Source organism: Galeopterus variegatus, unplaced genomic scaffold, assembly GCF_000696425.1.
Source record: "Galeopterus variegatus unplaced genomic scaffold, G_variegatus-3.0.2 Scaffold2623, whole genome shotgun sequence".
Taxonomy (NCBI): Eukaryota; Metazoa; Chordata; class Mammalia; order Dermoptera; family Cynocephalidae; genus Galeopterus; species Galeopterus variegatus.
In genome coordinates this window covers 203260-215826 of record NW_007728734.1, presented here as the reverse complement: position 1 = coordinate 215826, position 12567 = coordinate 203260, and the positions used below count along the sequence as shown (strand labels likewise).

General features: G+C 36.1%; 1 protein-coding gene across 1 annotated transcript in view; it reads right to left on the bottom strand.

Annotated features, from left to right (window-relative positions):
• Window positions 1-2421: 2421 nt before the first annotated feature.
• ESRP1 (epithelial splicing regulatory protein 1) overlaps window positions 2422-12567 on the bottom strand; it is a 57717-nt gene continuing 47571 nt past the window's right edge. The window contains exons 15-16 of the mRNA XM_008582474.1: window positions 9908-10017; window positions 2422-3962 (exon numbers count right to left, since the gene is read on the bottom strand). Coding sequence (XP_008580696.1) covers window positions 9943-10017 — 75 coding nt within the window. The 3' untranslated portion in view covers window positions 2422-3962; window positions 9908-9942. The remainder of the gene's footprint in view (window positions 3963-9907; window positions 10018-12567) is intronic.

The following is a 12567-nucleotide window of genomic DNA, read 5'->3' as shown; positions in this document are numbered from 1 at the left end:
GGAAAAAAAAAAAAAAAAAAAAAAAAAAAAGAACCGTAACTGCTCAAGATATTGCCTTGCAGCAGGCAGGCATAATAGTTGAGTTTTAGTAGGTCATTGCATAATTCCATAAAGCCAGCTGCTTCCAGATGGTAATGCACATGGCTAGTGGAGATATGGTCCTAAGAGGACATCAGATGATAACTTGATTAACTATTTTACTACTGTAAACCATGGACTGCTAGTTTCTCATTCAGAATTTGAAGTCATTTCATTACCCTTTGCTTCACCTTGACCAATCCTAAACATACCACATTTTCTCAAATGGTCTTTTTTTTTTTTTCTTCCTTTTTGTCTTTTTTTCGTGTCCGGCAACGGATCGCAACCCTCAGTGTCGCGCCCGTACCGGACCGGGACCAGCAACGGGATCGCAAACCTCTCGCTCAGCCAGTGAGCGGGAACCGGTCTGTATGTGGGATCCGAACCCTCGACGGGAGTGCCACTGCGCTCCCAAGCGGCACACTGTAGCAGTGCGCCACCGGGCCGGCCCTCAAATGGTCTTTTAACTTAACAATCTGTTCTCAAAAAACAATATGATTTTCTACCACCTCTAGAAGTTTGAGGACCCCTTCTGTATGCAATGGATATTTTTAGAGAGTAATGTGAAATGTTCTTTTTTTAAGAAGTTAGTTAAGTCTTTTAGAAAATGTAGACTAGGAGGCAATTTTAGTAAACTGGGTAAGAAAACAAAAGCCTGGATGGAATAAGGCAATGGACATAAAAATGTTCAAAGATAATGAATTCAAAAGATGCTGGAAATAAAATCTACAGGGCCTGATGACAAATCAGATGTGATAAATGATGAGTTGAAGTTGATTCCTGAGGTTTCTGTTTTGAAATTAATCATGTGCTTTCTATGTTCAAAGCAGTGTGCTGCCAAGATATGAGAAAAATATAAAACACCCCTGAAGATTTCTCTACTTGAAACCAAAGAAATGCATGCAAAGTCTATTTCAAAAACATTCTTCTGGCAAGTGTTTCACCATGGGAGTAGTAACAGAACATAATTAATGTGAAATCCTTGCATCAGTTCAGCTTTTTTTCTATTAAAGATTTGGAACTTTGTTCAATCTTAAAACCAAAAGAGCACAACGATTTGGGCAGGGGTAATGTTTTCCACCAAAGTTATGACTTATCACTGTAACAATTTATGTGTAATAGGGAAACTGCCATGACATTTCTTTTTCTTTTATTTAATACAGTTAGTACAAAGGAGGGAGTAAAAATCATTCAGCTCAATTCCTTCATATGGAAGGCGAAGGGATATTCAGGGCCAAAACTTAAGCTGGTAATCATAAAGTCGAGAGAATATAGTATAAGCTACAACAAAACCACTGAGAACATATATGCCCAAACTATGAACCTAACAGATGAAACTTTGAAGTCCTTTACATATTCTAGTCCTTTTTACTCTCGTTCTTCCTTCCTTCCCTATCCCCCTTTCTCAATTCCACATCCTTCTGAGAGGCTATTTATCTGCCATGAAGACAGCAGCTGCGCCAGTTTCTATTCCAGGGAGACGAATAACTGGAACACTAGCATAGCCCAGTCATCTCCGATTCTGCTGAAGGCAGGGAATAGCCTGAGCAATGGTAAATGCCTGCCAGAGACATCAAAGCAAGGAGGAACTTGGGTGAGAACCTCAGCTTGCCTAGAGAATTCTGCCGCCTTCTTGCACTATGTGATGACAGAAAGACCAAAGCTGAAGTAGAAAGCTGAAAGTGATTGCTCCATTTTTGTAAATGATGTTGGCAAGGACTAGGACTGAAAAACATTCTATACTTCATCCAATGAATGCTTAGCAAGAACATATTGAGTGAACAGAAATGTACTAGACATTGAGGGAAATAAAGGAATACTTCCTGCCCTCGATATTACAATCTAATTTCAGAATGGATACACTTGAGTTCTATATCATGAATGTTAGGTCAAGTGATACTGACAATATATGTTGCTATGAAATGTGAGAAGTCAGGCAAGACTTAAGCTGGCCCCCAAAAAGTGGGTAAAATTTGAATTGGAGAGGACATTAGAGAACTCAGCATCAGGAGAGACAGAGTAATTGGAATAAATAAGGAGTGCATGGGATTCAGAAACATTCTAGATCTTACTAGTTTTACATGGCTTGAATAAGCTTTCAAATTGTCAAGTAAGTATTCACTAAGACACAAGGATCAAATATTAATACCTGTGACTATCAAAACAGTTAAAAATTCAAAGTTTCAATGATTTATGCTGTAATGATGGTTTGACCACTATATTGTGTACATTTATCATTGATACTTTTATAAATACGTACAGTAAGCTTAGGGAAAAATCCTACCACCTCAGGGTACACCCCTCCACCATCACCATAATTCTAATAACAAAAAAAGGCAAACATTGAGATTAAACAGGCAAGTTTTATTATCAAATGTTAACAACTCTACAAAAAAATCAGTAGTACTGTAGTAAGTATTACTGCCTATCTTAAAGTCTTTCAGAACTTTGGGCAGACAGCATCTTAAGGCATCAAGTATAAAGAACTTTTTTTTTCTGATCCTAAGTGCCAGTTATCATGAATTTTCACACAAAATGTGTTTTTCCCCCCCTACTGCAGTTAAAGGGCATTGCTGGTCAGGTGAAGAGAGAAACGTTTGGCTCTCCATTTAAGGTATTAAAGTAATGCTAAGTAAATAAAAATAGCAGCCACATAAATCTGCATGGCATTGCATCCAAGCAAAGGACAATATAACTAACTTAAAGAAATATCAACATTCAATGCACTTAATCAAATTCTGTTTTCTTCTTTGGAGTTATATGAGGCAGCAGTACTAGCTAGCTAGTGTCTAATATTGCACTTTTGTAGCATAAACACAGCTAAACACATAGTGCTAAACACTGACAGCATCAGTGCCTGCTCTAACTGCAACAGTGTTTACTTCTCAGTCTACCATGCTGACTGTAGTCCTATGCTTTTAAAAGTTTTATTTGACTGTTAAGGCATTAGAGAAAAAGGTTTAAGGCTATCTTAATATATACAAGCATTCACTTCAGTTAGTATATTGCTCTCTAGAATACAGTTCAAATAGTTTCATTTGTGATATTAAAAACTATGGAATTTCTCTTATTAAAGTCCAAACCATCAATAATGAAAAAGTACAATATAAAATACACATGAAGCCACAATGTTCAGTTACATTTCAAACTAGAAATTACTAACTACATGTAGCTGCTTCATTTTTGGTTTCGCATTTTGGCCCCTAGTTCATTCCTGTTTACAACTGGTTCCTGCTGAGAAAACGTTCCAAATTTTTTGACTACATATGTTGAGTGGAGGGTGCACCATTTCTTCTAATTTATCCCTAGGTGTTTTTTAAAATGGTTATAATTGTTTTTTAACTATATAACACATGATGGCCGAGAGACTAGGAAAATAATTCATTTTATTTCATCACTTTTAAGTTCGTGATTTAGGTATTTCAAAATCTTATTCTTGAATTACTCAGCAAGAGGGCATGATTGTGTAGAAGACGGGAATGGAGAGAAAAGAGTGGAAACACACAAAAATGAAGCTTCTATAACAGAGTTCATGGTAGAGATGGTAGACACTAGTGGAGTATTTTTTTTAATCCAAGACTTAAAACTTAGGAAACACCTATGATGCCACTTTAGCTGGAAGTAATGGAGACATCTGATTTCCAATTCACATTTTAAATGCCTATTTGCAATCAGCAAGGAGCCAGGTACAGCTGCCTGATGCCTGCTATAAGAATTTGGCTTCACTGGCTCAAATTTTTCACTCCACCAAAAAATAAGGCACAGGCCTATTGTCCAATTATGTATGCTAAAAATACTGGAGCCTGAGTGTAGACAAACTTCCCCTGAAATTGCTAGAAGTTTTCTTGTGTCTGATGGTTTCAGGATCATACATCTTTCAAACACTGCAAAAAATAAAAAGAAATATTATAGTTTCTAAATTTAATTCTTAGAAGCCACAAAAATGATTTTGAATTCTAAAAAGACTAAAAAAGTTTTAAGATAGTTCAAATTTTTATTTCACACACAGTTGGCATTTACATGGCAAATGCTTAGGGAGTACAGCACTGTCAAAGGAAGTTTATGTGGTATACACAGCTAGCATTTTCCACAACTTCCTATCCTTTGTATTATCGTGTGTTTAGCATGTATGTTTTCACCTCCTACTCAGCTCCCTTGTGGAAAGACTATTTCATTCATTCCTTAGTCTGGGTCCTCATTTATCACAGCACTCTGATATTAGAGGTTCTATACCATTACCAAAATAAACAAAACCATTAAGACAAATTTTTAAAATTAAATTCTAGTACAAGAAATTTCAAGGGGGGAGAGGGAAGTGGGAAGATGTTAGTCAAAGGATATGTAATTACACTTAGATAGGAAGAAGTTCAAGAGACCTGTTGTCCAGCAGGGTGACTACAGTTAATGAGAGATATACTTTTAAAAAATGCAAAGAGAGTAGATGTAAAGTGTTCTCAACACGAAAATGATAACTATGTGAGGCAATGCATTTGTTAATTGGCTAGATTTAACCATTCCACAATGTATATATACTCCAAAACATTATGTTATACATGATAAATACATACTTTTTCTCTCAATTAAAAAAAAATTAAAGGAAATTTCAAATAAGTTCTAATAGAAACAGAAACATTCTGGTCAGTAAGAAGCACTAAGGCATGACATAACAGCAAACATATGAGCTCTACGACCAGTGACTAGTCAGTTAGCATCTTTTTGTGCATCAACTATATTTCATTCCCACACACAGCATTTTAGTTTACCATGTTATCCCCAATTTAGATACGGGAAACTGAAGCACAGAAGTAAGCTAGTAATTGGAAGATCTAGGATTTGAGCTAATGCTGATTGGTTTCACTGTGCTATTTTACTTATACGCTACACAAAAAATTTAAAACTTGAGGCATTATGTATCTCTTCACATGTAAGTGAGAACAGGGATGAAGACAGAAATGGAAATGCTCTTCAGAGTTCAGTCTTGTTTCATATGGCAAGTCTGAAATGTAGTCAAGATTAAATTTGCTTTAATAACAAAGATTCAACAATTTGTACAAATTTAAAATCAGGTAATTAAATCTACCAATAATCCGACACTATTGCCCATACCTATTTTACCCTTCTTTTGGTAATAGCAACTGAATTTTCCTTAAAGAACTGCCCTCTCACCCAATCTCAAGTGCATAAAAAGGCAATTTTACCACTGAACTGAATGAATGAGTGACCCAGACATAGCCAATTAGAGCCCTGTCATCGTGTTTTCAGAGACAGACTAAAGCCAGGCCAGCAAAACTCAGTTCCTGGCTTGCTTCTTAACTTGAAAATAGAAGGGTATAAGCCAGGTGTTGCTGGGAGTATCTCATGGAGCTTGGCTGAGAGCAAACCCTTACAATCCAGCCAAGTCAGTCAACCTGGGATTGTCAATTATTAGCGTCTATTCCCCTGCATATCATGTGTATCATAGAGGGCACTGCACCTCTATGGTCTTCTTTCCCAACACCTGTTATCCTAGTCTCATCACAAGAAAAACATCAAACATATCCAAATTGAAAGATATTCAGGGCCAGCCTGTGGCTCACTTGGGAGAGCGTGGTGCTGGTAGCAACAAGGCCACAGGTTCAGATCCCTATTTAGGGATGGCCGGTTGCTCACGTGGGAGAGCATGGTGCTGACAACATGAAGTCAAGGGTTAAGATCCCCTTACCAGTCATCTTTTAAAAAAAAAAAAAAAAATTGAAGGACATTCCACAAAATACCTCAAACCCAGTATACTAGGAGTTGGCCCATTACCTCAGTTGCTTAGAGCATGGTGCTGATAACACCAACACCCAGGGTTTGATCCCTGTACCAAAAACAAAACAAAACAAAGAAAAAGCAATGGTATATCTCAAAATTCTCAAGGATATAAAAAACAAGGGAAGACTGAGAAACTAACACAGACCAGAGGACACAAGGTAACAGGACAACTAAATGTGATGTGGAATCCTGGGTTGGATCCTGGAACAGAAAAAGGATCTTAATGGAAAAACTGGTGAAATCTTAATTGTCTGCAATTTAGATAATAGCTATAAAAAAAATTGCCCTTATGATTATTGTAATCACACAACAAAAATTATTTCTATTAACATAGAACTTTATAGTTTGTAATACTTGTTTACATTCATTAATCCACCTGATTCTCACAGAAAAATATGTTAAGTCATATGTAGAAGTGATTTTATGCCCATTTTACAGAGTAGGGAAATGTCACCTCTAAGGTATCGTCATCTGCATATGTACACAAAATAGAGTCATTGCCAAGCACTGTTGACAGATTTAGATTTAGGGGCTGACACTGCCTTTGAGACCTGAGGAATATGAAACTGGGAATTTAACAGTGAGTGAAGGAAAAAGAAAAAAACCATCTGAGGAGGCATTTCTTCCAGACAGACATCAAGTCTCCTTCCCAGGAGGGCCCTTTGGGCATCTTCCATGGTTTGTGAGGTGTCCTTGGGGTCTTTTGTAACAAAATAGAGATATATCTACAGTGGTTCCTAAGGGTGGTCAACAAGTGTCAGCGGGGTTGACGGGACAAGGCTAAGAGAAAACAGAACAGCATGACTTCTTTACCAGATTTTGTCATGGGCGTCAGCTACCTCTGCCTGATCCTGTAACCAGTCGTGAGATCACTCTTTCAACATTTTTTTTTAGAATACTGTATTAGGTTCCTGTGGCTGTTGTAACAAATTACCATAAATTTGGTGGCTTCAAAGAACAGAAATCTATTCTCTTACAATTCTGGAGGCCAGAAGTCAGAAATCAAAGTGTTGGCAGATCTGTGCATCCTCTAGAGGTTCTAGTGAACAATCATTTTCTTGCCTCTTCCAGTTTCTGGTGGCTGATAGCCCACCTTATCTTTGTCCACATCACTCCATTCTCCACAGTCACATTGCTACCTCTCTTCTCTATGTGTCTCTGATTCCCCTGGATAACTGTGATTGCATCAAGGGTCCACCATATATACTTTTCCTCTCAAAACCATTCATTTCCAGCTTCTGGCTATGTAACCTAATGGTCACAGACTCCAGGGATCAGGATGTGGACGTATCTTTAGAGTTACCGTTCAGCCATACGAGCACTTACTCTGCCATGTTCTTATTTGGTAAACAGAAAAGAGCCCAGGACTCAAGTCCTGGATCTTTTGGTCAGCTTAGTAGTTAGCTGTATAACTTTGTGAAGGTTGCCTAACCCGTCTGGGTTTCACTTCCTCATCGGTCACACGGAGCCATGGGTACCTGCCCTGATGCATCAAACAGCTGCGGTGAAACTTAAATGAGACTGTGGATATAAAAGTGCTTATAAGAGCATAAGCCATCCTATCAGTATAAAAGCTGATGCATGAAGGAGAATTCAACATTGATAAAGAGGAGGGGGGGGGGAAAGCCATCCTATCAGTATAAAAGCTGATGCATGAAGGAGAATTCAACATTGATAAAGAGGAGGAAGGGGGGGAAAAAAAATATATATATATATACACACAATAGTAATATACGAGTAAGTTTAAGGGAAAAGAAACAAGGTTCAAAACTGCTCAAGAACATACAAAAAAAGTGAAGGAAATATTTACTATGGTTATTTCTGGATGGTGGGATTATCAGTGATTTATTTGTACCTGTCTTTACATTCTAAATTCTTTACAAGGAGCACACAATACTTTTATGATCCTTATCTCCCATGGTTGCTGAGATAATTAAATGATAACATAAGTCAAGTATTTCACACAGTGCTCTGTGAATTTTGAAAAATTCTCAATACAAAGGCAGATTAATCTAGACATCTAGGTTTGAACAAAGGACCTGATTTTTTATTCTATTACGACCCCAAATATATAAACATAGCATAGAATTAGAAGTGCTGAGTAGTGTTTTATAGTCAGTTTAGGACATTTCTAGAATAATATCAAAAGGTCCCATTTTTAGTCGTTTCTTATTCAAAATATTCATTTAAAAATATAGATGGTATATTCATCAAATTCATAGACAGCACTAAGGTACTGAATAATAAATACTTGGAAAGACAAAGACAAAGCATGGACCAAAAAGGGTGTCAACAAGCTAAAATAACATGCTCTCACCACTGATACCCAGGCTAGAGAACACCTAATATTCCCACTGCAAAGTATCTGTATATGACGCTCCTTAATAGGACCAAGACATCTTGAAACCTCACTGAACATCTTCACTTCCAACCCAGAACTGGGGTTGCCATACCTCAGTAAAAGGGTCTGAGACACAAATTCTCACTTCTCAAGGATGACAGAATGTTGGCACCTCCACTTCCAACTTAGAATCCATATGGTTAACCCACACGGTCCTCAGTCATGAAAATGTTAATATAATTGGAAAATGACATACCCATAAACTAACTTCAGCAAGTCCAATAATCAAAAACGACAAAATAAGCTACGCCAATTCCTGAACATGTCCCTATAACTTCATTTTTTGGGGAGGTTCACACAGAATGACAGAAGCCTTTAAGAAAAGGTTGTAGGTCAGTAGGGGAGAAAAAACCCAAAAAACTATTTTCAAAGAAACTTATCAGGGTTCCTTCCTTTCTAGATTTTAGAAGAGGAAAAAGACATACAATGAAAACCTTGCAATCACTTGGGAATAAAGCACATTTAAAAGTATACTCAGATGAACTTAAAAACATTAATGCTAAGAGAATTAAGCCAGTCCCCAAAAAACAAATTATTCCACCTGGAGAACTACCTAGAATAGTCAAATTCATAGAGACAGAAAGTAGAATGGTAGTTGCTAGGGGCTGGAAAGAAGGGGGAATGGGGAGCTGCTGTTTAATGTGTATAGATTTCTAGTTTGAGAAGATGAAAAAGTTCTGGAGCTTCATGGTGGTGACGGTTATACAATAATATGAATGTACACTTAATGCCAATGAACTGTACACTTAAAAAGTTAAGATGGTAAATTTTAAATTATGTATATTTTATCACAATTTTTTTTAAAAAAGGAAATGAAAAAGTATAATAATTGTCTTAGGTTGGGTATATGACCCAGTAATTCCACTCCTATTTATATGCCCAAGACAACTGAAAATAGGTACTCAAATAATTGGACGTGAGTGTTCATATCAGCATTATTCACAATAGCCAGAAAGTAGAAACAACCCAAATGTCCATCAATGGATAAATAAAATGTGATATATCCAAACAACAGAATATTATTCAGCCATAAAAAGAAACAAAGTACTGATATAAGCTACAATATGGATGAACCGTAAAAACCTATGAAGTGAAAGATGCCAAACACAAAACACCACATATTGTATGATTACGTTTATATGAAATATCCAGAATAGACAAATCCATAAAGACAGAAAGTAAATTAGTTGACAGGAGCTGTGGAGAGAGAGAATAGTGACGAAAATGTTTCAGAATTAGATAGAGGTGGTAGTTGCAGTGTTGTGAATATACTAAAAACCACCAGGTTGTATACTTTAAAATGATTAATCTTATGTTATGTGAATTTTAACTCAATAGTAATAATAAAAAGCATGCCCAACTTATATTCTACAGAAGATATAGTAAATGAATTTCCAAATGGAAAAAATTCCCCTTATCCCAAAATAACATTCCACTTTTCTCCATAAATGTTGCATAGATACTATCTACTAAGGTACTTAATTCCATTCTCCATTCCTTCCAGAATTTCTGATACTCTTACATCACACTAAAGCAAAGAGAGACCCCCTCACCTTACTTTTAACACACCTTCTGATTCTTGACCTCAGTTTGTTTGGCCCTTTATATTTTAACTTGCATGTCATAGAGCCTTACCTTCTTTTCTGAGGATGCTCTAACTGCTGGGGCCCTTAAATACAAACCCATTCTTTGGGTAGAGTCCTTGCCTGGTCATTTGTGTGTACAAGTCCATCCTCGGTTGCATACTAAAATGCAAGTCAAAAGAAAGAGGATCAAATGATAGACAAACTGTCACTAAGGATAGTTAATATTTCAACTAAATAGATCTACCAATAATAGTATAAGATTTTTAGACTTCAGGAAACAAGTAAACACTGGTACAAATCATATACGTAACTGCTAACCCCAAAACTTCATTTCTTCCTTAACATGTTTAAATACCATAAAATCCCTTCTAGGAGGTAAATAGATCTACCAATAATAGTATAAGATTTTTAGACTTCAGGAAACAAGTAAACACTGGTATAAATCATATACGTAACTGCTAACCCCAAAACTTCATTTCTTCCTTAACATGTTTAAATACCATAAAATCCCTTCTAGGAGGGAAGTTAGATTGAACACATGGATTAAAAAAAAGAACATCATACCACAATACCTCAGGAGACCAAACACTTCAGATCTTTCTAATAGTTTCCATGATACCACAGGTATGATTAGACATAAAATATCTCAGCATCATTTATTTGCAAGGCAATAAGCCCAATACCCAGTATCTCCAAACAACACAGTGAATTTTAAACAGTATTAGATGTATTTGTAATATCAATCTAATTCTCTCAGTAGAGCAGCGGGTAAAAATTGTAGTAGTGAGTAGTCCAAAGAGAAACAACACAGTGAATTTTAAACAGTATTAGATGTATTTGTAATATCAATCTAATTCTCTCAATAGAGCAGCGGGTAAAAATTGTAGTAGTGAGTAGTCCAAAGAAACAATAATTAAAGTCAGTCCACTGAGGAGACAGAAAACCTAGCATTTATTGAAAATGCAAAGCCACTGACAGTAAAGGGTAACGCAGAGAGCAAATGAAAAAGTTAAAGGAATTATATAAGGATATCTGAGAGTCCATTTCAGAGCAAGAGGCCCATCAACTAAAATATACACATGTTTACTTTACTGACCAGAATGATATCTTCATTATCAACATTTTCACGGTAGTTTGTCTTCATAAATTCGGCTCTCATTCTATTAATCTTCTTTATCAAAATAGAGGGGCTGGCCGGTTAGCTCAGCTGGTTAGAGCATGGTGTTATAACACCAAGGTCAAGGGATCCCCTTACTGGCCAGCCACCAAAAACAAAACCAAACAGACCCAACTCAGGTACCTTAACTTTACATTACTGCAGATCTAACAGCAGAACCTGTGCCCCGTATCCTTTTTTAGTCATCAGAATTCCTTTTTCGTTTTTTAGTAAATCCTTGCTCATTCTGGCTTTACACCCCCTACCCCAAATGAAGTGTGGAAAAACATGAAGTCAGAGCAGTTTTATGGAAGGAATTTTGCTCAGAGTAGAGGGAAAATACATCCAAAAATTGTATTTAAAGATAACATATTTATAAAATGACATGCCTTTATTATATCAAGATGTATTTCTTTAAAAAAAAGAGAATCAGAGATCATGAAGAAATTTCATTTACTCAACCATTACCTGGATATTTGCTTAATTATATAAATACAATTATTATATAATTATATAAAATTAATTCTAACCAGAAATAAACCAGCAACAGCAAGAAACACACTGTAGGTAAACACAGATTACACTTAGGTGAACACAGCTGTTTTTGTTTTTTTAAATCATCCACTGATTTTTATCACCTTGTGATAAAGCCAAATCTAAAGAATCCAGAACCCATAGTAAGTAGCTGTTACCTGAATAGCTGGGAACAGAAAGCAACAAATAAGAAGGCACGGGCTCTTAAAGACAGTGGAAAACATGAGCTCTTATGTAAGAATGATGCAGAAGTGAGTTAGGTATAAAGATTTTGAAGGCATGCATTGTACTAGCTTCATAGCTTGAATTACTGAAGGAAGATATCAGAATAATTTGATATACTGAATTGGACAATTTAAGTTCCTATGTAATCCTAATTCATTGATCCAGTTCAGAAATTCCAAGCACCTCAAAACTGAAAGCGAAAAGCCTGGAGATGAAATAACTTTGCACAATCTTTGTCATTCTGATTATATCAGACAACTCTAACCTTGAATGATTCTAGAAGCTACTAAAAACCGCTCAGACTAAAGTTATTTTATTTCAGTTTCGAAGCATGTCAATCTTTTAGTCATAAACCTATAAACACTACCTACTATGTGTTTATGTTCAAATAAATACCCACAAATGCCTGCCATGACACTCTTTATTGTAAGAGCAATTCTGCTTAATCTCATTACTAACTTATATGTAAGACCCCTTAATTCTATTCAGTGTGAAGGCAAATTAGTCAAAATAAACCTAAAAAGAAATTTAGCTGACCACTGAAACTTGAAATTTTTCTCAGACTTTCTACCACTCAAAAACAGTGGGGAAAACAAAATACAAAAGCCAAAATGTTTTCTTCATGAGATTAAAGCAACCTTTTCAATAAACTTTTAGTAAAATTCTCTATCCCTTTTATCATTTAATAAATCAGACATGATGTTTGAAAAGTAACATTTTTTACGCTTTTTCAGGTCTTCCAAGGGCAACGTAATTGTTTAGGGAAGAGTAAGGTATCTACTGACCTCTGGGGA